Source organism: Dreissena polymorpha, chromosome 2, assembly GCF_020536995.1.
Source record: "Dreissena polymorpha isolate Duluth1 chromosome 2, UMN_Dpol_1.0, whole genome shotgun sequence".
Classification (NCBI taxonomy): Eukaryota; Metazoa; Mollusca; class Bivalvia; order Myida; family Dreissenidae; genus Dreissena; species Dreissena polymorpha.
This window is the reverse complement of record NC_068356.1, coordinates 72,060,892-72,088,476: the sequence shown is the minus strand read 5'-3', so window position 1 is coordinate 72,088,476 and position 27,585 is coordinate 72,060,892. Positions and strand designations below refer to the sequence as shown.

The following is a 27,585-nucleotide window of genomic DNA, read 5'->3' as shown; positions in this document are numbered from 1 at the left end:
GAATACAATCTGTTTAATATACAATAAATAAGTTATTGTTAAATTTAATTTACACAATGAATATGATGTTGAAGACTACACGTTTCCCGTTTACATATGTACACATTTTAAAGCTTCTTCTTCTTCTTTTTCTTCTTCTTCTTCTTTTTCTTCTTCTTCTACTTCTTCAGTAGGAAATTTCCTTAGCAGGAGATGTAATTTTGTGATTCCTCTAAGAAATTTTGTACGGAGTAAAGTCGAGATATGTTTAGGCGCACTAAACTCGAATCACTTTCTTGTTCATATGTCTGGAAAGTGAGCGGCATTAAAACAAATAATAAAAGTGATAAAGGGTATAAAACGGCGAAAAATACCTGTCTCGGCATGGACGTCGCCATCTTGATAGTCAAGTGATTTACCCCTCAGAACAACGCATACCCTATAATTGCTAAGAATAAAAAATAACGAATACATGTTTTACAAATACATATATTTTATTGCAAGAATGTGATATTATTCAGATGATTATATTGCAATATAATAAATGATATTCCATGAACCATCACCAAATATGCAACACGCTACTCCGAACGCCCGCCTTAACTGATATTGAAACTCAGAAAAAAACATCGTTGACAATTTTTGTACGTTCAAAGATGTAGTAAAATACTCACACTCTTTATATTGCCATAGTCATACAAATATAACTGTGCTTCAGATTTAAATTATTATATTATAACTTAAGGTATGGCAGAAATGGACACTTCTAAATAGAACACATTTTGCTGAAGAGAATGTTATACAGTTTTATAATAATAACTTATACAACAAACATGCACCTGTTATATACACACTATGTTGAAAGACGTATTTGTATTTACCAATATAATTGACTGTTTATTAATTAAAGTGATATTATGGGCATCTAACAGTTTATAGGTGTCTATCGCAACCGTTGTTTATTTTTGGTGTTTTCACTTCATATACACTTATATTTGTTAACGCAGCATCAACATACTAAAACAATATCCCGGAAAGAGAAAAATACTGCATTTGAATATCAACCGTACTTTCGTTTGACAACTGGTCATGCATGTACGATGTGAACCTAAATTAAGTTTTAGTGCAGATTCGTTCATACGACACAGAGACACAATTTTGTTTTACGGATCATTTCGGCTTACAGGACTGGGTGGGTCACGTAAGAATAGCGAATATATAATATATTTTTATAAACAACTGGTAGCAAGATGAGTTTCAGATAATTGGTCAATAACCACATTTTAACTAACTCTTTTGACCTGTTAATTCTTTTCAGCTCAATTCAACAGTGCAAAATGCCCATAATATCATTTTAATATACGGAAATACCAGAATCTCTAATAACTTATTATAAATGATCAAATGAAGTTTCCTTTGCGATTTTATGGATAAAATATCGAATAATATCAGATTGTTGAAAAATAACCCATTAAAAAGTGCTAGTTGGGTTGCTATGGTGATGGGAGACAGCGTCGTTGACAACCGTCTCCTATGTGACAGCAAGCGAGAGGGGCAGGGCAGTCCGTGTCCGTGTAGCACTCGTGACGTCCGCGCCTTACACAGGGGGCGTTACGGGGACATCGGTCTGGAATTAGAAACCTACTCACAATGTATTCCAGTCTTCTGAAATCCAGGTAGGAGTGATTTTTTCTTTAATAACTTCTTCATCGTTATGGAGGAAACAAGATTTCAAATAGAATCGATACAAGCCTTACTTCCAGAAACGTATACATTATACCGGTACTAGTATTATATAGAAGGTTTTATTTTTTTCTGTTTTAACGGGACCTACTGGTACTGGGAATGTTTTGTATAAAATATAGATTAAAAAGCGCGCATTTAACCGCTATTCAGAAGCATTGTTTAGAGGACCATGTCCGTTCTGACACCAGGAAGGCACAGGTATGACCACCACTCAGGTAGCATTCTCACATTGTTCTTTGCAAGCACTGGTTCTTCACAGACAAAAGATAAGGCGTATTTCTGTAAATTACTACATCAGTGAACACTAATACCTCTTGGACCTATGGGCGACATCCTTGGTATAAAGGGCGGCATACCCGGGGGCATACCCATCATCGGCGCCAATGGACAGCAGACCCCGCGTCCGAACCCTACACCCACGCACCTGTAATCAGGACGTATACGGAATATTATAACGGCGTCTATAGATAGCACAATCCGCGTCAGCACGCAATTGACACACACATACACTCACCCGTGAAAAGGAAATTTAGGGAATATTTTAATGGCGTCTCACATCCCGCGTCCCAACCAGATACCCGCATGCATGTGAATAAGAGTAATTAACACGAACGGCCAAAAAAAGTTGATTCAGTGTGTAGCGTCCCCTTGTCTTTTCCTGGCCTATGCAACCTCTTTCAAAATAATCAATTACGAACACATAGTAATGGGAAATGCCGTTGCAGGCTTTATCATACTCTTTTTAACTCCATTTTCCGCATTGTTAAGTTTTTGGATGAGGTGTTGATGAGGGGATCGAAAAACAACCCGCCCAATCGCAAAACATAGACTTAACATTGGTATGACATGATATTTAGAATTATTTTCACATACCTAATTGGCATAGGATCTAATTGTGTCGTGTTCTAAAAAAACTGGGCATAATACATGAGCGTAAAGTATCGTCCCAGATTAGCCTGTGAAGTCCGCACAGGCTAATCAGGGACGACACTTTCCGCTTTTATTGTATTTTAAGTTTCAAGGAGCCTCGTTACCGAAAATCAAGTTTAGGCGGAAAGTGTGGTCCCTGATTAGCCTGTGCGGACTTCATAAGGTAATCTGGGACGACACTTAACGCACGTGCACTATGCCCAGTTTTCTCAGAACACGATCACTGGTTTTAACGTTCTTTTAACGTTCTTTGTGATTTCCCCGTTTAACGAAATCATGATGACAACAAAATACGTAATTATAATTTATGATTTTCATCGCCTCTGTCGTAATTGGACGGCATTTCAAATTTTACTAAAGATTTCAAAATATAACTGTGTTCACTGAATAATAAGATCCCAAGTTTCACACATGCATTGTAAGTGGATAGATATTGTGAGATATTGTAAATTCGTTAGACTATCACCTTAACTCATTTTATTAGAAAAACATGCAACTCTTGGGGCAAAAAGAAGTATTAATGTATATGTGAACGTATATTCAACTATAGTGCCGATACTTAAAAATCAACGAATATTTCGTACTCAATCAATGTTCCTTATAGTAATAGCCAACATTTCAACGCTAGATGTCTGGTATCATATATTTAACACGATACAAAATGCTCTTTTTTCTGTTTTTGTGGGACAATATATTCAAGACATGTTCATGTACAAAGTAAGTATTGCGCCACACAAAAAAATAACTGGCATTTTGTATGTCGTTCAATTTGTGTTACCATACCACATCTAGCGTTGAAATGTTGGCTATTGCTATGAGGAACACTAATTTTTATGGGTTAACTTTATTTTACGAAATATTTTACGAAGTATTCTTTGATTTTAACTATTTATGTTGCTTTAAACTGAACATAACTATTGAAACTGCACATCAATACGTTGAGCGTTGGTGTGTTTAAATTTCACATTTATGCGTTTGGCAAAACGGTATCATAGTGCAATTTCTTTGCATTTATGCATCTATACACGACTTTTTGGCAAATTTGTGCACACCTAGTAGCACACATAGCGGGTGAAAATAAATATGTCCAAACAGTCAAACTATTCGAATATCATCAATAAGGATGTATGTTATAAATTGCATGCATATTAAATTGATAAGTTATTGTACGTATAAATTGTCAATTAACGTTTCGGAATAATGCTTCCTAACGAGTATGCATCTTTCTTGAAAAAAGTCCATTTGTGATACACATGAACGCACATGTTCGTTAGGTAGCGACACATGTGGACATAATGATCAAACTGATTGTTTTTGTAACTCCTACACACGCAATTTCATTAAAACCTTTTGCAATAATGACTGTATGCATTTCTTACCGCTGTGCAACGGGACATCGCGGGAATGGAGCCATGACGCAATATCCGGTCGGTGGGACACCGCCGCAGGGACTCATTGGGCGCATCGGCACTTCGGGTGTTCTAGGTTGGCTCGGAAAAGCCGACATCTGCTGCCTCTGCATATCCGGAGCTCTCGAGAACCCTCGCATATCTCGAGAATCCTGCGGGTCCATCATATCCGGAGCTCCTTGGAACCCTCTCGTATCGAAGGATCCTTGCGAAGCCGGCATATCCGTTCCGCGTTGGAACCCTCTCGTATCGAATGAATCTTGCGAGCCCGACATATCCGTTCCGCGTTGGAGCCCTCTCGTATCGAATGAACTTTGCGAGCCCGGCATATCTGTTCCGCTTTGGAACCCACTCGTATCCATTGAACTTTGCGAGCCAAAGTCGCCTCCCTGGGAGCTGGTTCCGCCACGACTACCGAGGATTCTTCGCCGAGCTTCTTCAAACGCTACTTGAGCCGGGCTGCTGTTCTCTGGGTTAAGAATAAGGAGACGGTATTATCGCACTTGGTAACTTCCTTGTATAATGATGCTTTACCTATTAGTTTTCTGCATTATATAAAGATAGTGTTTAATATATGTAGTTGATAATAGGTACACATTTTTATTAATGTATGATCATGTAAGTCTCTTGGGTGAACAAAGAGTGGTCAAAGTAACGCAAATGTATATCAATATATGAATGCCCATACTAGGTTCCTCGTACTATATCTAAAACATATACATGGACTTGATAAGTTATTTGAGGTAAGTATTCTTCCTTACCACATCCGGGTCTTGACACCTGCGGACAGCAAAGTCCCATGTTCATTCCCCGTGACCCGAGCGCCTCGCACCTGTGACACGACCCAGGGCACGTGCTGTCCTGACCCGGCGTGCACTGTGTGAAGACACCATTATTTACCAGTGGGTCTTCGCAAGGTGCTAAACAAGAAAAACGGAAGACTTGCTTTTTAAACCTGTTTGACCAGTTAAGCGACAGCAGCGTTAAGCGTAATTACGCGGAATCGGCGATATATTGACGAAATGAAGTGGTCACCATTAACCCATTTATGCCTAGTGGACTCTCCCATCCTTCTAAATTGGATCAATTTATTTCCAAAATTATGGATGTCTAGTATTTTATTTCTATATGTATAATAATTCTTACAGAAACTCCTTTAAGCAAACAGCGCCGACTCTGATGAGACGCCACATCATGCGGCGTCTCATCTTGGCCTACGCTGTTTGCCAAGGCCTTTTTTCTAGACGCTAGGCATAAATGGGTTAAACAAATAACATTAATAAGTCCATGTCTTAATTTACCCTTAATCGAAATACATATTAAACTAATTATATTAAACGAATGCGCCTCTTAATGGCTGTAAATGGAAATGTTCTTATAAAATTACATTTGATCTGCAGTACATGTTATCTAAATGGAAAATCGAATTAAAGTCCGATAATTCTATATTAAGCTCCATGATCCACAATAGCTCGCTTTAGTCTCATCATTAAATGTCTGACGAGCAACAACTTCATTTAGACTCATCATAAAACTATGTGAAAACAACGCGTACTAGGTGGAGGAATGCACACAGGTCTAATAATTATCATAATTGTTTTATACATCGACAGCGAGTTTTTTGCTTAAACCTGAAATGTCTCAAACTTGTAACGCCTGGTCACCTTGCGTAGGGGACGACTCTTCCCAACAACAGTACCGGGGGCCTCCACCTGGGTTAATCAGACACTGGGAACCACTCGGGCACTCCGTGGAGCCTAGACCGCCGCCACACGTGAACCCTTCTATGCGGCGGTCCGCCGGACACTGCTGCCCCAGGGCGCCTGAAATAGCGGAGGGTAGATGCGAGGGTAGGTGATAACACTCTTAAAGCAGGGAGGGTAGAGGCGAGGGTAGGAAATAACACTCTAAAATAAGCATGGAGGGTAGAGGCCAGGGTAGGTAATAACACTCTAAAATCAGGAAGGTAGAGGCGAGAGTAGGTTATAATTTTCCTAAAAGATAGAGGGTAGATGGGAGGGTAGGTAATAATATTCCCGAAACATAGTGGTAGAGGCTATGGTAGGTAATTACATTCCTAAAGCATTATTAACACCGCTTCCGTGATCATATGTTTTCCTTGTTGAATTGACAACTATAGTGGTCAGTTAATGTCCGCCGTCCGTCTGTCATACCTTATTGTTATTTTAACGTATGCAACTCCTGCGCTGAAAGGCTGTCGCGTTCGCTTCCGTTTGCGTGCGTGCGTGCGCGTGTGTGTGTCTGTTGGTTGGTTTAGGGCGTTACTGTGTATTCGTATTATGTGTATGTTAACAACAGGCGGCTATCAGCGTCTGTATTTGTATTAAGCAGTTTATCAATTGTTTTTGTATCAAAATCACATATACATTTGAATTAATTTACATAATACATGTTTTAACAATGCAGCATGTCCAATCGTTGTGTGGCTACAACTATTTAAAACACATTTGTCACACGATAAGGAATGGCAGTTTGTCAATCACAGCGATACAGCAAACACGTGCACGTACTAAATCGTCCAATTGATTGATGAGGCAACACCATTTCGTAAGAAATTAAGTAATTAAAATGCGCAACAATGCTTTCTCTTTGATAATTAAAAAACATGAATTTTACATTAATGCGAACGATAATTAAGCGACGTCGTTTTTTTCGTGCTACCATAGATCTAGCGATGTTCTTTGTGATCAATGTTATATGTGCTTATCAATCAAGCAACCGCATTAATCGCAAAATTTACCATACATGTATATAAAACACGCTCATTCGCTAGACCATTTATAGGAGGGGTGATTAAATATAGGTTTTATAGGAGGGGTGATTAAATATAGGTTGTTAATTTGAGGTGTCAATGCTAGAATTCATATACAAGAAAAACACACTAGAAATCATTACTTCAAACTTTCTTTGGCCCTATGTTTCAAATCTTCGTATCGACATTTTTATAAAATAGACATACTCGTATTTTCCCATTCAACCCAGATTCTTGTATACTCTGCATATTCAATCTCGTTCATTCTCTTAACCAAAATGTTGATCAATCATGCTCGGTTCTTTTTGTACAACAACCACCATTGGCGAAGAAATCGCAACTCTCCGCTTCAGTCCTGAACCTTCACTTTGTCAGACCATTATTGAGAGAACCACATATAAATTGGTTGAACATTAATAAAACAACCAATTAACATTCTGTCGACTATTAGTGAGGAACCATTTAAAAATTATTTGCTTGACAATTAGCACAAAATCCATGTGTATTTGCTAGATTGATTATGAGTGTAGTAATCACGTGTATTCACGTGACTATCAGTGCAACATGAAAGTTTATCTCGAAACTATTAGTATAGCAACCACATTTAGTCGCTAACATATGAGGAAATAAACAACGTTTATTCGCTTGACACGTTTATGCAAATGATCATTAGTGCAACAATCACTTTTATTCGTTTGACTTTAGTGCAGCAAGCACACTAAGTCGCGTAAAGCCTCTATAACGCTCAAAATCAACGAAAATGTCGTAAAGTATTTCGTAAAATAAAGTTAACACCTAAACAATCAGTGTTCCTTATAGCAACAGCCACAATTTTAACGCTAGATGTGGTGTGATTTCAGAGATTTCTTTTAGATGCAAAATGCTCGTTTTTATTTATTTGTAATACAATTAATTCCATGTTAATTTCCCGCGAATATATCTATTCATACGACACACGAACACTAAAATGGTACCATATAAGTGTTCATGTGTCGTATGAACAGATATCGTTGCGGGAAATAAAAATTGAATTAAATATGCAAAACATTTGTAAAAACGAACATTTTGTATCTACAAACATTTATTTTACCAGACAACATCTGGCGTTGAAATTTCGGCAATTGCCAAAGGAACTCTGATTTTTAATTTTAACTTAATTTTACGAAATATTGTACGAGATTTTCGTTGATTTTGAGCGTTATAGAGGCTTTAAATAATAGTAAATAAACCACGTTTATACGCTTAACTGTTAGTTAAACAACCACGTTTATTCGCTTGACTATTCGATAATCAACCACGTTTATTCAAATGACCATTAGTGCAGCAGTCACGTTTATATGTTAAGCAACCACGTGTATTCGCTTGAATATTAGTGAAGCATCCGCGTTAATTCTGTTGATCTTAATTGCAGTAACCAAAAGAATTCGCTTGATTACTAGTGCAACTACCATGTTTATCCATTTGACCATTTTACAGGTCTGTCAAAAAAACGGCAACTGAAATACAAGTGATCACATCAAGAATATATACAAATTAAACTTACCAACAATAAGGCATCCAATGAATATTAATATCATGTCTTATCTTCACAATGTCTTTGACCGTAACACGTCGATAATCTTATTCGAACAGCTGTTCTCGAAAACAAAAAATACTTCTGGTAGATTAGTCGACGAGCAAACGTTAATTGCCTATTTACGCTTTCAACGTAAAATAACGTTGACGTGCTTCAGCGACGTCGGTTAGACAGAAACATGTTCGTGAGTTTGTTATGACGTAACAGTCGTGTTAACAAGACAGAACGACAATAATACGATATCTTGAGAACTTTCCGTATGTTTCAAGGATAAACTGTATGTTGTTATCTGAATCAAAATATTTCCTTGACATGTTAATTGTAAATAATAATTAGCTCCTTGTTTACCAATCATTTTTCTCGTCAACATATGCTTTGTGTAACCTAAGGCTAATTTAAATGTCAGTTTGACGTTTTTATCATTAAACGTATGTTAAGCAATCATAAATTAACTTCTTTGTCAATCAAAACCTTTCAGTTGAAAAATAAAAATATCTCATAGACGAAATGCAGCTTTCAACTCATACACAATACATATTAAAAGTAAAATAATGAATTAAATTCTGTAAAAAAAGACAATAAAATAATATAATTTGTTTTAAAAAACACCAATACAGTCACGTCTCAATTCGTGTATTTCTTAAAGGAAGTCTTACGTTGAGTAGAAAGTATCACGGTGTAGATGCATATCGGTGGCCTCTCTGTCAAAATGCTGCCTCTCTGTTCATTCTCGGCTGCCTCTCTGTTCTAAACATGAAAAATGGATGGTCTTAATTCACAAAACAGATAAGAAAATCTAAAATTAAAACCCGTAAACACATTTTTGCATAAAAAGAGGTGGTCCATGAGTTGAAGCATATTCAGCTACAGGTTCACATTATTCCGCAGGTCCAAACACTTATCACAAACTCTATCAAAGATGGAATGATGACGAGGGTGGTGGAACATTCGTGCATACATATAGCATTTACCGTAACAATGATGCACATCTAACTTCCTTAATTGTCTTGAAGACCGGATTAACATTGTCTAGCTACGCCTTTGCATGTATTTGAACATTTGTTGTAGATCATCCGCATCTTGTTTATGGTCACTATTTGCCCCATGCTCTTTATTTGAAAATCACAATGAGCGCACATGTACTTGAAACGTTTGTTTGTTGGATAATGTCATTCACGGGCATCACTAAGCTGGCGTTTTTATCGCTGGAAAATTAATGTGTGTTGACTTTTGACAACCACAAATTCATTTTCGACGACGAAACTTTTTTGTATAATATCAGGACATAGTTTTGTATCTTTATTAACCGGTAGTGTCGTCTAGAATGCGCTCTCGAACCTATAAAAATTACAAGCACAGCATTACATGTATACAGTATAATATTAGTGTTATATGCATATTATATATTAATGTTTAATTTACAAATAGTCTACGAAATACCCTCTCATTACAAGCGGATATATGTCACAAGCATTTACTATGTCTGCATAGGCAAACCATGTGTCTATTGCATGTATATATTGCATCGCTTACATAAAGTATTGTTCGAAAAAAGAATAGTAATTATGAATGTCCTGAATCGTTTTCTTATCGGAGGAAGTTGTATTTATTTTCTCACTGCATTTCTGTTTTTGTAACTGGGAAAACGGCAAGTGCAACCAGCAATAATACTATATGCTGTTTCACCCTACGTACTCTATTATATTTGGCTGTACATTGTTACTGCAGTTTGATTCGAATGTTTCCGCGCAATAGAAACAATAGACAGGTTAACGGTTGCGATTTCTGAAAATAATGTTACGTTTTGGATAAAACGTGTTTTATGCATAATTTATATTATGTACTGTGGTATTGTGCAAGGTTAAAAAGTTTCATTAAGTAATTAAGAAACAATTGTTTATCAGCCTGAAATAAATGATACGATGTTATGCTTTTAAATGTAATATTGAATATATATATATATAAACCAATCACTTGTTACTATTGTTTTAAGTTGGTCCTGAATCATTTTATACGACTGAATTAGAGGAAACCAGAGAACATGAGAGGTCGATTGATTTCTTTACTAATGCTATTAAAATACAAACCTGCTGCATAAATAAATAATTGAAAACTCAATACAATCTTTTAAAATCATTATCTTGAAGTATGAATCAAGTTTTGAAGATGTAAGAAAATGGCACTCTGATGAATATACATTCATTTTCTGTATGACTCTAGTAGTATCAAATAATCCTCGGTAACTATCCACAATATGTGACATGTTGCCAAATAATGTACGTTATTACCATTCTAGACAAAGTTTGACACTGAAAACATTGTTGATAATGAATATTTTATGAATCAAACACCTTTGTCCTTTTACCGAACAAGATTTCGATAAGACTTTGAAGACTAAACCAATACTTGACGAAGCATATTCATGTTTATGGATCATCGGTAAATATATCTGATTCCGAGTGTGTGTGTTTTTTGTAAAAACAAATTACCAATCGTGATTTATCTGAACACATGGAGCTTCTGGCTTATCCTTTTTTGGTAGTCCAATTGATGTTGAACAAGCATTAAACACAATATTCATCTAAAAGTTGGTCAAGTTGACGTACGACCCGCACGGTATACGCCACGGCACTGGTTCTCACTCACGGCTCTGGTCAAGCAAGGATAAGGCATGTTTTCGCTCGCTGAAATTTCGTGCGAGCGTTTCCGCTTTCGCTTTGATAAAGCACAACGGCGAAGATTTTTTTAAATATTTTTTTTATACATTTACATGTAATTTAATTGAAAATCTGAGACAGTCGTTCGAGATTAATATGTTTGATTAATATTTTATTTTTGTTTAAGTCACAAACATTTCAGGACCCTATTGCACACGAAAAACTAAGCAAATGACGAAGTAAAGACTTAATGAATAAAATATAAATTATTTAAACGATTTGTGATGGTATGCGGTTGACGTTTATTTGTATAACTGCGAATCTGCTTTTGCTGACGCTGTTATCTCCCGTTTCGACAAGCTAATGAAGTTCAAACGAACCACCGCGAGGTGTTTTCAGTATGTACGGAATACCGTTAGTGCCATCGCGGTTACACAATAAAATCCAGAGGGCGAAAGCGCGATAGTACGATGGCGACAATGCGACAATACGATGACGACAGTGCGACAATACGATGGCGACAATGGGATAGTACGATGGCGAGAATGCGATAACGCGATAGTTCGATGACGACAATACGACAGTGCGACAATACGATTGCGACAGTGCGATAGTACGACGGCGACAATGCGATTGTCATATCGTACTGTCGCCATCGTATCATCGCAGTGTCGCCATCGTACTATCCTATTGTCGCCATCGTATTGTCGCACTGTCGTCATCATATTGTCGCATTGTCGCCATCGTACTATCGCGTTCTCGCATTCTCGCCCTCTGGATTTTAACGTGTAACCACGATGGTCCTAACGGCATTCCGTACGTATGCTTTGACAACCATTGCGCTACAAGTTTGCTTTCTCGCGTAATTTTTTCTCGACGACGTACGTATGCATGCATGTTACGTAACGGAACCCAACAAACGTTAGGTTGGCGTTTGATATTTCTTTAGAGCCAGTCGGTTTCTGTAAGCAGCTGAAGCTGTATTGAACGTTTCAACGTCTGACGTGGAGAAGCTTATCTTAAGCCAGAAATGTTTCTTGTAATCATTTTAATTGGATGCTTTGTTACGGGTAACTATATATAATTTATACAAAATATGTGCATCAATAATTTATTATTATCTTCTTAAATTCGTTTATAAAATTTAAAAAAATGATGTCAATGCAAATAAACTTCGTGTAAATATTTTTCTTTTGTTGATGTGCAGAACAGGGTTTATTTTATTCCTTTGAAATTATAGACCTCCTCGAAGAAACTTTAAAAGCGCTTTCGCCTGAAACAATTATCGACAGAACAATATAACTTAAATTATTTTATAGAATTTAAACAATAAACTGGGAATGTTTTCAATGCGCTTTTTATAAGCTGTTATATATCAATAAAGATGAATTTGGTATCAGGTTATAATCCCGGCTATAAATTGAACCGTCGCTAAAAGTGAATTAGTGAATTTTGATTTTCCTATGAAGCAAAAATGGGCGTTACTTCTGAATACACCAAACACATTGACGTGGTAGATTCCATTATGATAAAGCAAATAAACATAGTTTGTTCATCAGTGGTATTTAGCGAATGTATGTGGAATCTCTACTTAAACGTGATTGCTTCAATATGTATCAAGCAAAAAATCAACAACTTTCTTCTTTACTGGTCAAGCGAAAACAACGTGTTTGCTTCTTTAATGGTCAACAAAAAAAGTTTTTGCTTATTTAATCGTCAATCGAAAACAGACATGTTTGCATTATATGGTCTTGCTTCCAACTTGATACCAACTATAATATTATTGTAAACTAAGTGAAAAACATTCTTTTTGAATGGTCGTTTTAATAAGCATGCGCTGTTTGATTTATTTTTATCAGTCTGTCAGTCAGTCCGTTTCTAAAAGAGGTGGCGGATAAAGTAAAAATGAGTAGAGCTATTCTTCCCTATAGCGTTTTAAAATGAACAAACGACACAAAGCACACATTTAATAGTAACATCTTCTTTTGAAAAATAGTTAAAAATATATAAAATAATAAGCTGTTTGCTGTTGTTGCTAGCACCGACGTTGCAAGTCATTACCAGTTGTTATAATTTCCATTCCTACCCATTGCAACAAACGCACAGTATACATAAACTAGTGAATGCAGACTGCGCGCGTTTCCGTTTCAAAATTTCGTTCAAGCTAGAAAAATAACTTATTTATTCGTCTTAAATATCATGTCCCCATGATGTTTTTCTTTGAAGCTGTCGTGTTCATGTGGACGTTTTGCACGTCAATTTCGTCCTTGTCATTCTCCGACATGTCCCTGGTGAACATGACCGAAATGATGTTTTACAGCCCTATAAAAGGGCGCCAGCCTCGGTATCACTGGTTCGGAGCATATCTTCATCAATGCTTTATCAAATCTCTTTCGCATTCACACATAAAGTTATGGCGGCGGACTCAAATATTATTGTTGTTTTTATATTTTTTAAGCCCAGTTTCATCAATTTTATCCACAAGTTCATATATGTAGAAGCACGGATTTGCATTAAATAAGAGAAAGTTTAAAGCTAGAAATCCTTCAGGGTATGGAAGGCATTTGCTTGGGAACGCAGAGTTCACCGTCAAATTGTATGGGGTGGTAAGCACTGCGAGGAATTGGATGACTCGTGGCTGTGAATCTCTCATGATGTGCGTGCGATTTGTCCTGAAATACGATTGACACAGACTGGCATTTACGGCAACAATATACGATCTATTTAATATGTTTGCACTTGAAAGAAGAAAAAAAGCTATGATTCGGTCAGAATCAGGGCTTCATTATGCAGGGTTTATTTTGTTATATATAAGTCACTATTTTGCTCGTTGTATCACCGATATTCGTGTAAGACTAAGAGATACCATTTCAATAAGATGTTTGAAGTCGAAAAAAAGCAAATCAGTACAAAAACATAATTTTCGCCACCAATATTAACATATTATTTAGCAGTTTATGTTTGTTAGACAGATTGTTCGCGATAATATTTAATTACTTGTCCTAATAGAACATAATTGAAATGTGCGATGCGCTGTACTTCTTCTCCACTCGGCTTATTTCAGACGCCCTGGGGCAAAATTGTCCAGCGGACCGCAGGATAGATGGGTTCACGTGCGGCGGCGGCCGCGGCTCCATTGAGTGCCCGACTGGTTCCCAGTGCGTCCTCAGTCCCGGGGGAGACCACCGGTACTGCTGCTGGGATGCGACAACACCAGGCGCAGGTCGGAACGTGAAGCAGTGTGATAAATATCGTCTTTCGTTTCAAGTTTAATACATTAAACGCATTTACTTTAGTTCTTTGTATACTCCAACTTGGTGCGTAGTTCATCCCGGACATTGAGGCATATGTTGTGGGAAGCCATTCGAACACTCATGAAGCAGTTTTCCGACTTTTGTAATTAATGATGTTTTAGCGCCCATGCTCTTTATGACTTAAAACGTTCAATAAATATAGAAGCATCATTTTTAATTACAGAAAGAGAAACTTACGCCCTCCGATCACAAGCGGGAAACATTTTACAATGCTGAAACACCTTTATACCAAAATCCATTTGCTCCGTCAATAATTGCGGGATATTCTTGATACATTGGTGTTCTTATGTTATATTGTATGCGTTTTCGAAGCAAAAATTTAAAGCTCACGTAAACAACGTAGAGGCAATAATTCCGAAACATTAACATATTTTTCTCGATGAAATTGATTTATGTGATGTCATGTTAGCTTTAAATAAAGCTTCTAATTATCGTTCTATGCTGGTATCTATAAATCAATAGCGGGTTGGTGTGTATGTTTTTATTTTAAGTGCACTGGAAAAATACAGCAAGTTCATGTCTCGATATTCAGTAGAATCCGTAGTCAAACATTAATTTTATGTGGTGATACAGACGTGCTTACATTACATGGCTCAGTAGAACAACATGAAAACTACCACTGATCAAAGCACGTTCATTGTCATTGACGTCCACTGTAAATGTAATACGGTAATTATAATCGCACCGAAATGATTGTCACATGTTTATTTTTAGCAAGAGCATCATCTTTAACTTTTTGTTAGTTTATTTGGACAATATATTAATTATAATCGCATTAAAATGATTGTCACATGCTTATTTTTTAACAAGAGCATCATCTTTAACTTTTTGTTAGTTTATTATCTTATGAATGAAATTATTTCCCACGTATAAATATCGTTCCATCGTTGTATCACCCTTTTAACATAAAATGTACAAGAGCGTAATTGGCCAGTCAAATTTCGACTTTGGACCATTGGACCATGTCCGGTGGCGTGGTTGACAGTCGTCCAGCGATTGGGTGCTTTGATCCCCAATGCGAGGGCATTCTACCAAAACGGAACCCACGAACTGGCCCCAGGAAAGCTAAAAATCATTGGGGTTATCTTGTTCACAATGTGGAAAATTTGAGCCAATGAAAATAACAGATCAGATGTAACGATCATTCTGAGTGGCCAATAATTATTTAAAATTTGAGGAACGTGAATGTAGAATTTAGGTAGTTGCAGTGCCAGATTGGAGCTTTGAAAACGAATCAGTTTCATCAATTAAGTTTAAATATATATTTATTGATTTTGTTTCAATTATAACCTCTGATTCTGTTTTTCATCGCTTAGCGCCGTGCGATGACCCGATGGTGAATAGCGGTGTATTCACCCAATGCACGCCGGGTCAGGACAGCACGTGCCCCGGCTCGTGTCACACGTGCGAGGCGGTAGGGTCTCAGGGGATGAACATGGGGCTCTGCTGTCCGCAGGTCACCAGACCCGGATGTGGTAATAAGGGATAAAGACCGGATATAAGTTCATGAGAACATATGGCATACAACATGAAATGAACTGACTTTGTAACAAACTTCATTCGACTGTCGCATTTTGTTTTAGCAATTTCTAGGGCTAAATGTATATCATTGTTAATAACTTAATATTGTTTGCTTCAAAAATTGACATTTCGATTTTTTTTGGCTTGTATCATCCCCTTGCCGCATATTGAACACGCAATAAAACAACAACACAAAGAACACAAACAACAACAACAACAACAACGCATATGATAATTTTAATGAAAATGATTAATAATAATAATAATTATAAGCATAATAATTATTATAATAATAATAAAAATACTAATAATAATAATTATAATGATTTTAATAACAAGCATAAGAAAAATAAGGAGAATAAGACGAATAAGAAGAAAAATAGTATTTATAATAATAATAAATAGTACTTTATAATATCTTTTGCCAGAGAACAGCAGCCCGGCTTTAGTAGCATTTGAAGCGGCCCGGCGCAGAATCATCGGTAGTCGTGGCGGAACCAGCATACAGGGAGGAGCATTTCAATCACAGGACACGACGGGCTTTCAAAGCGCAACGGAAACGTCGGTAGAGCAACCGACGCGCACCGTGAGTCCATGTGGAGGCGACACCCGACCAACAGCATATTGCGGTTCTGTTAACCCATGTTCCACCGGGCAACGGTAAAGTGTTTTATGAACTTGCGTTCTGTTCATATCTGCCATTTATCCATAATACTTTTAACATTTATTTAGAAACGTAGGCTACATTGTAAGATAGACATGTGGAAATTGAATCAAGTAAATACGATGAAAATCGTATATCGAACTGACAATATATATATGTTCAATTTGTATCTGTGCAGTGAGGATGGTATATTTCCCCATGTACATTGCTTTTGAAACATTTTAAGTGTGCATTGTCTGAACAAGGTTAACATAATTGTACGATTTCGATGCAAACAATGTATGCGATGGAAAAAAAAATCAGAAGAAAAATTTGAAACATGATTTTGTTTACAATACAGGATTATGTTTTCTCAAATTCAAACATAACAATATGATTTTATTTTACAAAAAATATGCAATGCACGGCCAGAAAACTTTAGAGCCACATCTTTTTGGCGACGCATTTAAAACGACCGAAAGACAATTGCTGAAGAAATCCAAAAACCTCAAAGCGCCACGATGTATCGTGAGCTCGTTTGTTAGTGCATCTCCAAAAAGAGGTTGCTTCGGAGACTACCGATCTTTCAACAGGTCTATACAAGGATAATTTTCGTTTCGCCTGTTAACAGGTGCGTCGGTATAGGTTTCGGGCGAGGAGTGTGCTGTCCAGACGCCCTCGGGATGTCGACCTTCATGGGGACCGGCGGAAGTGCCCAAGCTTTCTCGCAGCAGTCAATGTTTTAAACGCCTGTCTCAGGTCAACGTAGCAGCCCATCAAGAACTTTTAATAAACAATCCCTTCCTTCACTGATGTGGAAGAATAAAAAGAATTGTGTACACAACACACTCGTGTGCTTGTCACTGAGCCATTCCTTGCCCGACTGGTCGACCGTGGCAATTCAATTATTATATTCAGAGGCGTGTAATGAATAATTACTTAATAAACAATCTCTATACAAAGTATGTTTTGTTGAAAAAGAGTACAAAATCTATTAGAGAAAAATATACGTTTTGAAAAATCTTGGTAATTATATATTTGGCCTTTTTTGTGACAATATTTTTTTTTTGTGAAATGTGAAATATATATTTTGTTAAACATATAATAATAATCTTTGTTAAAAAAAGATACAAGTGTACATCCCAACCGGAGGCACTCATTTTTCACGTTTTTAACACCGAACATGCACGCCGTCGCATAGACATGAGCGGAGGCATAACTGACCCTTGCATAACATAATTTTAAGAACATTACATTGTTCTTAAATTGACATCGGATATTCAGCGACTTTGATCTTTTTGTCGCATAATTATGATCGCGTATATGGATACAATTTAACAACTTGTTTACTCACTTTCTTTCGGCGACACGTTACTTACTTGCACCTTAATGTTCAAGGATGAATGTCCATTCTCAAATAAAAACAATAGCATCATAAGCTTTAATACATCACACACACATAGCACGTGAGCATAAATCTTAACTCCAAAGGCGAGGACTGAAAAGTAAAACGAATCAATTCAAATGTGATTTGCTTATGCGACATGAGGGAGTGTTACTTTAATAAAGCCGAATAATTCGTTGGATTTTCAGGACACCAATTCATGTGAATGTTGCACAGTATAATCGTATTGCTTCCCTTTGTCAACTATATTTCAATCTTCCACATTCATCAGCGCAACCGTATGCAAGTCAACCTAGAATTACTAGTGTATCTTTTGATGTCCTGAATTCATCATACAATTATCTTTTTTGATGATGTGTAGTTTAAAAATAAGTTTGACCTTTAATAAACTGTTGTTAAACTATTTGCTACATCGTGCGCATTAAAATATGAAACTATTTAATATTTTCCCACTTAGAATCTAAGTGAAAATGGCTATGTGCAAACAGCATAAAACCAGAACAGCCTTCGAGTTACTCGCAGTCTGTTCAGGTTTTATGCTGTTTGCTGCTCATCAGTATCTGAGACTTGGATCTGAAAACGTTAACAATAGGGTCTAGTAAGAAAGGCCTTTAGTTAAATGTAACTTTCTAAGAGACAACAAATGCGTCAAAATACATATCTAAGTGGTAAAGGGTTAAGGGTTAAACGCAATTAATTCCGATCTTGTTTGCAAGAGTTGCGTCATTTTATACTTCATGTATTTCATTTATTGGATCGACGCACGTACAATTTTTCGGGTGTGTAAACAAACGCTGATTTATGGTTAAGCATATATCTTCGTGCTGATAACGTTTTGTTCAAACATGCATTATTTTTTTACACAGTTGTCTACATACCAATACTAGAATAAGCCGCTGATTTATCATAAGAAATTAATGATATTGAAGAACGAACATTTGGTGTATGATTTTCGGATTTTAAGTGAAAAGAATTTAGATCATAACATAATGTGATTAATGCCGAATTTCAAACCGGGTTCGATAACTCAACTCGCAAACAAGATGAATAATAATACTGTTATATGCAATTAATGCGATATTAATGTTCACACATTTGAAGCTTTTGTAAGCCAGAGTATCTTACCTATTTATGTTTGCGTGTTTCATGTCCAAAGGCTTAATATTTTGCAGTCAGTAAAGGTCACAATATTCTAGAAAATTTCCTCGTCAAATTCAATGTAAAAGAAACAACTTAAACAAAAATAAAGTCAATATTTTGCACATAGAAACTTTTTCTGACAGAGCATTCCAAGCCGCAATTATTTAAACAAGAAAAAGATAGGTCATGCGGTACGTAAGAAAGAACTCGATGCGAATCAAAGTTCACTGATTTACATCTTTTTTACCGAATACTCTTCACTTGCTGAAGGTGTACCGCCAAATGTCCAAGTCTCATGTAGTACCCAACCTTCAAGCAAAACTGAATTCAAAGTACACAACAATATGTTCCTGGCATATCTGCAAAGAGCTAATCAAAAATAAAGTAATGGCGAGTAACCATACAGAGTATTGTGTATTTAAACAAATAATGTTCATTTTTTAGCAATGCTCACCAAAAATATTAGGTATACTGTAACCAAAATACCGTTCTATGGCATTCGGACAACCATGTCATACATGTGTATGACGTTAGCGAATGTTCCCAGTCGAGCCGATTTACAGGTAAAGAAACATGTGTTATTTTATTCAATCTGATAAAAACTTCAACCGATTTGCTCACTTGAGCTCATGTAGAACATTTTAAGATTAAAATACAGGCCCTGTTCGTCAAGGCGTCCGTCCACTGCACAAGACAAGTAGCAGTGTCCAAAATCGTTTACAAGAGTTTTCCCGCACTAGAGAGTTTAACGTGCTTTAACCCATTTATGCCTAGCGTCTAGAAAAAGGCCTTGCAAACAGCGTAGACCCAGATGAGATGCCGCATGATGCGGCGTCTCATCATGGTCTGCGCTGTTTGCTTAAAGGAATTTCTGTTAGAAATATTCTAAATATAGAAATAAATATACTAGACATCCCTAATTTTGGAAATTAATTGATCCAATTTAGAAGGATGGGAGAGTCCACTAGGCATACATGGGTTAAGAGTACCCAAACAGCTACACAACTGATTTACCTCTATGTCGTTCATCGCATCACGTGCTCGTGACAATTCATCAAATTTTGCAATTTTATAAACTTTTGAACGTCCAGTGCCTATATCCCAAAGTCGAAAAGTCCGCATCAAGAGGTTTTCCGTCTAATTGACTGAGTTTTTTTTGCAAGGCACTACAACGCTGATACAGGCACTTACAAATACAGTCATCAAAGTTCGTCACACGGTCGCACGTAGCCATTCATCCAATGTCGCCATTTTATAAACTTCTACCCTACTTGAGCATGAGCTGTTTGTAAAGGGGACCTTTCTGGCGTTGTCTGTGGTCAACAATAGAGAACAGTTTTCGAGATAAAAACTTGACGTTTTGTTTAAAAATCAAAACTACCCTTTGCATGTATAAGTATGTATAACCATAAACTCTCGATTGGGGTTACTTCGATACCAGATTCCATCAGTACAACTAGAGTTGTTACAGAAAAAGGTCAAATATGCCATTTTACGAAAGACTTCATTTTCGATTGTAACCTTAACAAACTATCACAGTTTGTGTATAATAATCAGAACCTATCAGAAGCAAAAAATGGCCAAATTGTGCGCACGTTACAGATTAAATGCCATTTAAAGGGCCCGTCAACCAGATTGACGTAAAAAGAATAGTTCTAAAATGCCGTATTTTTTTACAATTATTAGTTTATATTTATTAAAATATCACGACTGGTATATAACATTGCTTAAAAAAAGTTCATATTTTCAGTATATTCGGTAATACAATTTCGCAATGTGAAATCGAAAGTACATCGCGAAAATAGGAAAACACAAAATAATTGCATGTATTCGTAATATCATTAGTTGTTACTAATGTTATTGGCAATGCAAAGTTGGCAAAACATTTTTATATACCGATTAATTTGTTGTTTTTATTAGGCATGTTATGATTTCTAAAAAATACGTGTTTTCATCATATTTATGAATTTCGCTTCAAACAGTATTCAGGTATATACATCAAATGGCGATGAAACAAATACTATATTTTTTAACTCCACCGGTAGTTGAAGTTAATGTTCAATAAAAATTGACTAACACTAACACGGTTTTATCGAACAGAATGTACATGCTAATGGCATTATTTATGTGTAGGTAAAACAAACAAAATCAATATAAAAAAAACAAACATGTGATTGATTAGTATCATAAAGATGATAATACCCGCATTCAAATAACAATTGTTAAACAGTTTAAAAAAAAAACACTTTCAGCAACCAATCTGATTTGTTCAATACTTAGACTGGATATACCGTTTTCACAGAACGCCGAAATCGCAATTTAGGTTTTATTACATTTTTGTATGTAATTTAGGTTTTAACAAAATATTTTATGATATTTAGTGAAAAAATAGAATTTGGTTATTCAAGTTAGGTTTGAATATAATTATGTAATGTACTAACGATTTAAATAACCTATTTTTAAAAACAATTTAGTTATCTTACTACAACTCATTATTTAAAACTTCATATACAATGATGTTGGTCACTATATGAACATACTTGATGGCTGAGTTTAGTCCTTTAGTCTATATAATGGAAAAACAAATGATAATACAAGAAAACAATAGATCAGATAATCTTATAACAGGCATGCAGTGAATATTTACAATACAAAGGTACGTATAATATCAACAGATGATCACGATGGCGCGCCAAACATGCTTCAGGCAAGATACAGGGTGTGCGCCAACCCAATAGACAAAATATGAAAGAGCATTCGTACATAAACAATTGTGCGAGAAAAGCACGTCGTTGTTCGGAAACAGCAGAGTTCAGAGTACATTGGCGATGATTTATTTAAGGTTACTTTGATGTCGATACACCACGTGTTTCTGGGCATTTACACAAACTGACACGATTATTCCAGTATAAGAACTAATGTAGGCATGAGTGTACTATCATGTTTATATCTTTATAATTCTAACATGATCATGTTCAGTTTTATATTTGACTATTCGTCCTAGTGTTCTAGAATATCAATATACCCAATACAAGCTAGCCTATATTCGCTAATGTCATCTATACATTGCACTGTATCATTTACAAGCGATATCGCCAAGATGATAAATCGATACATCAATACCCGCAATCAAATAACATTTGCTGATCATCCACATTTGTTCCAAAGTGGCCATTTTGTTCGTTGAAATCTTGTCCCCACTCAATCTTAACCATACTATCAATCTTTAAAGAGTGCCATTTAAAGCAAATGAAAGACTTCAAGAAGAAAATGGCAGGGCGATGCTCCGAAATGGTCTCATAACTGGAACAGAGCAGGATTGTATCGGTTAGAAAAGATTGTAACAACTGTATAGTATTACACTAAAGATCAGTTTTAAAGAATTTAATCTGAGTGAGTACGTTCTTGTGTGTCATTTTAACATTCATCGTCAGAACTTGTTACTAGAAGTATTTGGTATGAAGTCTAATTAGTTTGAATTCCAACGCGCTATTAATAGACGCCTGGGATTTCCATGTTGACGGTTAAACGTGCCGTTTGTGTCGCGTGTCAAATAAATGGACTCATCACACCACGAAGTTCTTGCACTGGTAATACAGAATCCACGAACCAACCAACAGTCTTGATTCAAATCAAGCTATTTATAGACATTCGGTGTTCCCAACATTGGTTCTCGTCATAATTCACGTCATATTTAAATGATGTCACGTGTCTATGAAGACATGTGCACACTGCATATGGTGTGATATAGCGGGAGTTTCACACGTCGAGGGTGGTGTTGACGTAGTGGTAGAGGGCGCCTGTCGCCTGCATGGAGAACGCGGTCACTATGCCGCCGGCGAACATCGCCGGCACCGCGATGAAGGAGAGCCAGGCTAGCAGACCCATTCCAGACAGACCATGGCCGCTGGAAAAAGTTTAGCAGAGTGAGTATATGACTTGTATACAAAAAAGTTGCTATTCGGCTCTACACACTTAAGGAAAAGCTTATCTTATTTAGCTTTGTTTGTACCCACAAATTATAAGGGCTTTCCCCGCAAAAACTAGCTAAATCCGGAGTTACAGTTTTGATAATTTTCTTAACCATAAAAAATATGGTTAAGAAAATACATGTAGACATAATCTGTTTTGAATATTTGCACAGTTTTAGTTTTTAGTCGATTGGAACATTGACGGGGTTTCTAACGTTTTTTCTTCGCATAACTAAATTTGTATTATTCAAATGTTCACGTAACAAAAAGTATATACTAGTATATTCACAACATCAAATATGTGCATTTAATGAGATAATTCGTTATCAATATGTTACACCATTGACCTTTTACGGCATTGTTGCGGTTATAATTACAAGTATTTAGTTCATGTAATTAACATAAACTACCATACAAGCCCTTTTCCAACATGTCTAACTATCACAAAGAGTCTATTACCACCCCCCCCCCCCCCCCCCCCCCCCTAAATTAGCTTTCATAACGATATACATAAAGACTTGAAAACCAGTGCTGCATTTTGACTTTCGATCTGTAAGTATGACCTTTGATGTGATTGTTTTACGCGAAAACCGTCTTATAAAATTCAACTGTTGAATGCCAAGGTTATAGAGTAACCAAGCCTTATTTCTAAAACAATCTGCTGTAGTTTGACCTCTGAGTATTGCTTTGATATTAAAGGTAGCCGCATGGCGTGCCAAACCTTCTGTTAAGTCCGGACAAGTTTTGAGACAGTTAGACAGACCGACAGTCAGACTGATGAACTCCAATATTGACCCCTCTAAACTGTGGGCGTATATATGTACTCATAAAAACGAATAATCAAATAATAATCTGACCCAGCGAAATGCGTACCTGGTACAGCCGGCAGCGAAGCGCGCGCCCCACAACATGAGCAGACCGCCGACGAGCGCCGTCGGCAGATTGACGCCCTGCGAGGTAGCTATTGTGTTAGAGGCAAGGGAGGCGACCGCTGCGCCGACAATCGCGCCGCTCACGTAAAACACCTGAAAATGCGAAAAAGGTATGAACATGAGAACGAGATTTAGCAAATCAAAAGGACTACAAGATTCCTAATTAGAATATATGCATTTATTGTTTGTCAAATTATTTAAATTAAGCAATGTACATCTTAAAGGGGCCTTTTCACAGATTTTGGCATGTTTTGAAGTTTGTCACAAAATGCTTTATATTGATAAATGTAAACATTAGATATAAAAAGCTCCAGAAAAAAATCACGAATAAAATTTAAAAAAAGGTAACCATCAGCAGGGCTCGAACCACTGACCCCTGGAGTCCTGGAGTAAAAAGTCTACCACTTAGACCACTCGGCCATCCTTCCGGATGCCATGCCAGATCATGCATTATATACTCTATATAAGCAATCCTCGTAGTTTCACAGAATACAACGACAACAACAGAACTCTCCAAATTATTAATTCTGTTCGCGTTGCAACGCTTTATAATTTTCGGGTTTTTAAATCGTCAACATATGCAACATATGGTTATTTTAGAGCATGGTTAATGTTCAGTATTACTGTTTCCTCACAAATATCATAACTAAAACGAAAATTTGCGAATCTTAAACAACTTTTTTCAATTTTGCCATTTTACCAAAACGTGAAAAGGCCCCTTTAAATGATTTTGCGTTTACCTTTCTTGCCGAGTGGAACGCATCCTTAATACTTATTAGACATGAAAATAAGTGTAGAATACATATAACATTTTATCAAGTTTTTTCAAGTTTTTTTTCCAAACCAAAACTATTAAGTTCTTCGAGTAAGATTATCAACATGATGCCTATTCAGTCGTATAGAACTATAAATAATTGTCACAATTAAACACTGGTGTGATCTATCACCCTATGATAAGTATCAACCGTCGGAAACGGGGCGAGATCGTAGAACATACAACAACAGCAAAAACAATAACAACAAGCGCCCGGTACCTGCCACCAGTTTCCAAGTCCACAACGCTTGTCTCTGAGGTAGGGGAACATCGTCTGAAGGCGCTCGGTGACAACCCACTGGGACACGACGGTGACGTAACTCGACGACCCGCCCATTGTGTCGTGCACGGTGAACACGAGGGGCAGTTGAAGCAGGCCAATAATGGCGCCTGCAACATGGGTTTATAGTAAAAGATAACAAGTATAATAGCACCTGCAACCTGTTCAATTCGGATACTAAAATTCGGATGGAAAAGTAACTTCGTATACTTAAAGATAATAAGTAATAGCCTAAAACAGAGAATTTTATTCAGAAAACAAATCTCGATTATTTAAATATGGATACTTAAATATGGCAATTTAATTAAAATAACTTAATCCGAAAAACAGTTCGGCAAATACAAAAAATACACCAATATTGAACTATGTTTTCGTGATGATGAATTTTCTGTCAGTTTCATTAAGAACTTAAGGTAGATAAAACGTTCTCTATAATAATTATCAATATGCTTATATCTATAAAAACGACGGCGTGCCCAATTGAATCGTTAAAATGTGCGGGCTAAGGACTCTTCTATAACTTCTTTGTGTGATGTGTTTGTTCTCATCATACAGTGACGTCATAACTCACCGCAGATGGACGGTGGCCAGGCAACGGCGGTCACTATGTTGGAGTACGGTGGTGGAGCGCGCTGAAACAGTACCAACAGTAGCGATGATTATGGTGCAGGCGGATATCAAAATAAGTATAATACTATGTATCGTTGTTTATCGGCGTTGGAACAGTAAATTATTGGAGTCAAAATCATATTTAATAGTATATGTCATCTTAATTGGTAACAGTTTCTAAAATATCCATCTGTCAGGCAATACTTGTCCTTTCATTGTTACATTCTGTAATCTGTCAACGGTAATTTTGTTCTCTGTCTGTAAACAGACAGTAATATTTGAAAAGTGAATGGCCTTTGTTATTAGGTGCATGGAAAAGTTTAATAACCGTTTAGAAGATGTGTCATGTTTACTAAAATTTGCATAAAACCAACGTAGGTTTGCAAAGCTATTTATTTATCAAAGTTCACAGCGCATGCCATGAAGTTTATTGCACACGCGCACCTTCGTCCGTGATCAGACCCGAAAATTAAGCGTTCGTATAAACAGCGCGGGAGATTGCACGAGACTGGTAACTCACTTTGATATTGGCAATATCTTTCTTGTAGTCCCAGAACACCTCGAGTACGACGATCGCTGCCAATAGAGCTGCCGCCATAGGTAACGCAACTGCTATGAACGGCCATTTTAACGTCTGGTTCACTCTGAAACAGCGAGCACAAATAAGCCTCGTTCTGGGAAAACAGAGCTTAATGCATGAGCGTAAAAGGTCGTCCCAGAAAATTATGTGCACACCGCACAAGCTGATCAGGGACGACACTTTCCGCACTTTAGGATTTTTTTCTTTTATATGCATTCTCTTCTAAACAAGAATCGAGTTTAGGCGAAGTGTCGCCCCTGTGCGCCGACTGCAGAGACAAATCGACATTTTACGAACATGCGTTTGGCCCAGGTTGTTCCAAAACGATGCTCAAATGTACCACTCATACTTAAAAAAATACAATTTTCTGGAGAAGTTCGGAGAATCTAAAACAACAACACGCACCAATGGCAATGTTTGTTTCAGTGTCTGACCCAAGTGACTGGAGTGTGTCCATAAGACCGTTTATAAGGTTCAGTTAAACATATGACCGGATATACTATTTTGAAGTTTTCGTTTAATCAGCTTGTGGCCGGTTTTACTTACTTCTATGTAGCAATCTGGGAGCTTTTTAACAGAACTAGCAATGGAGAACAATATACCACGTTTCTGTATATATGCAATTATAAATATAAAGGTACAAAAGGAGCTTTGATAATTAAATGAGTTTATTAAGATCATTATATAAGACACGGTGGTGAATTACGAATTGTGTGTTTGTTCGATTTGTTTGTTTGATCGATCTAGCGGCGTTTTGTGCCAGTCTTTCAGTCGTACAACGGTATTAGTTTTAACTGCTAGCACTTATACCTGGACGACTTAAACGGGTTGACCATTGCAAAGTACTTATACTGATGCCAGAAACTTACTACTGCCCTATTGTAATCAGAGGTACGGGGGTTATAAGCAAATACAATACACATGTAATTTTGATGACAAAAACAGGCCATATTTCAATACTACCTACATGCAAATTTAAAAAATCACATGTGACACATAAAATAATAAATTACTACATTTGAAATATTAATACAAATAAATAAATAGTAATACTAATTATAACATTAATATTATTATTATATGTATCGACATTAATAATAATAATATTATCATCCATATTCACAGTAATAATATAAAAAATTATAATAAACTCTTGTGTACATAATCAATTACGTACGTCGTGTGTTTGAATGGTTTGGTAGGCTTTGTTAACTTCTGGATATAGGGGGCTACCATCCCGTACGTGAGGGCCCCGACCAGACACCCAATGAGCGTGAATACTAAAATATACCATGATCAACATAAG

At 36.7% G+C, this 27,585-nt stretch overlaps 3 protein-coding genes across 7 annotated transcripts in view; 1 reads left to right on the top strand and 2 right to left on the bottom strand.

Annotated features, from left to right (window-relative positions):
• Positions 1-1,384: 1,384 nt before the first annotated feature.
• Positions 1,385-9,152, bottom strand: LOC127867573 (uncharacterized). The gene is made up of 6 exons (XM_052408849.1): positions 9,070-9,152; positions 5,729-5,887; positions 4,826-4,984; positions 4,035-4,533; positions 2,037-2,149; positions 1,385-1,606 (listed from the first exon to the last, which is right to left on the bottom strand). The coding sequence occupies exons 3-6, from the start codon at positions 4,869-4,871 to the stop codon at positions 1,473-1,475; spliced, it is 792 nt and encodes a 263-aa protein (XP_052264809.1). The 5' UTR covers positions 4,872-4,984; positions 5,729-5,887; positions 9,070-9,152; the 3' UTR covers positions 1,385-1,472.
• Positions 9,153-11,997: 2,845 nt separating this feature from the next.
• On the top strand, positions 11,998-17,510 carry LOC127867574 (uncharacterized). The gene is made up of 5 exons (XM_052408850.1): positions 11,998-12,140; positions 14,135-14,293; positions 15,701-15,859; positions 16,334-16,565; positions 17,180-17,510. Exons 1-5 carry the CDS (start codon positions 12,101-12,103, stop codon positions 17,292-17,294), a joined length of 705 nt encoding a protein of 234 aa, XP_052264810.1. The 5' UTR covers positions 11,998-12,100; the 3' UTR covers positions 17,295-17,510.
• Positions 17,511-21,031: 3,521 nt separating this feature from the next.
• The window catches only part of LOC127867572 (UPF0394 inner membrane protein YeeE-like), a 57,632-nt gene continuing 51,078 nt past the window's right edge, over positions 21,032-27,585 (bottom strand). For all 5 annotated transcript variants that reach the window (XM_052408845.1, XM_052408847.1, XM_052408844.1 and 2 more), the window contains 6 exons: positions 27,457-27,559; positions 26,220-26,343; positions 25,662-25,722; positions 25,031-25,200; positions 23,938-24,089; positions 21,032-23,000 (listed from right to left, as the gene is read on the bottom strand). In XM_052408845.1, coding sequence (XP_052264805.1) covers positions 22,853-23,000; positions 23,938-24,089; positions 25,031-25,200; positions 25,662-25,722; positions 26,220-26,343; positions 27,457-27,559 — 758 coding nt within the window. In that variant the 3' untranslated portion in view covers positions 21,032-22,852. The remainder of the gene's footprint in view (positions 23,001-23,937; positions 24,090-25,030; positions 25,201-25,661; positions 25,723-26,219; positions 26,344-27,456; positions 27,560-27,585) is intronic.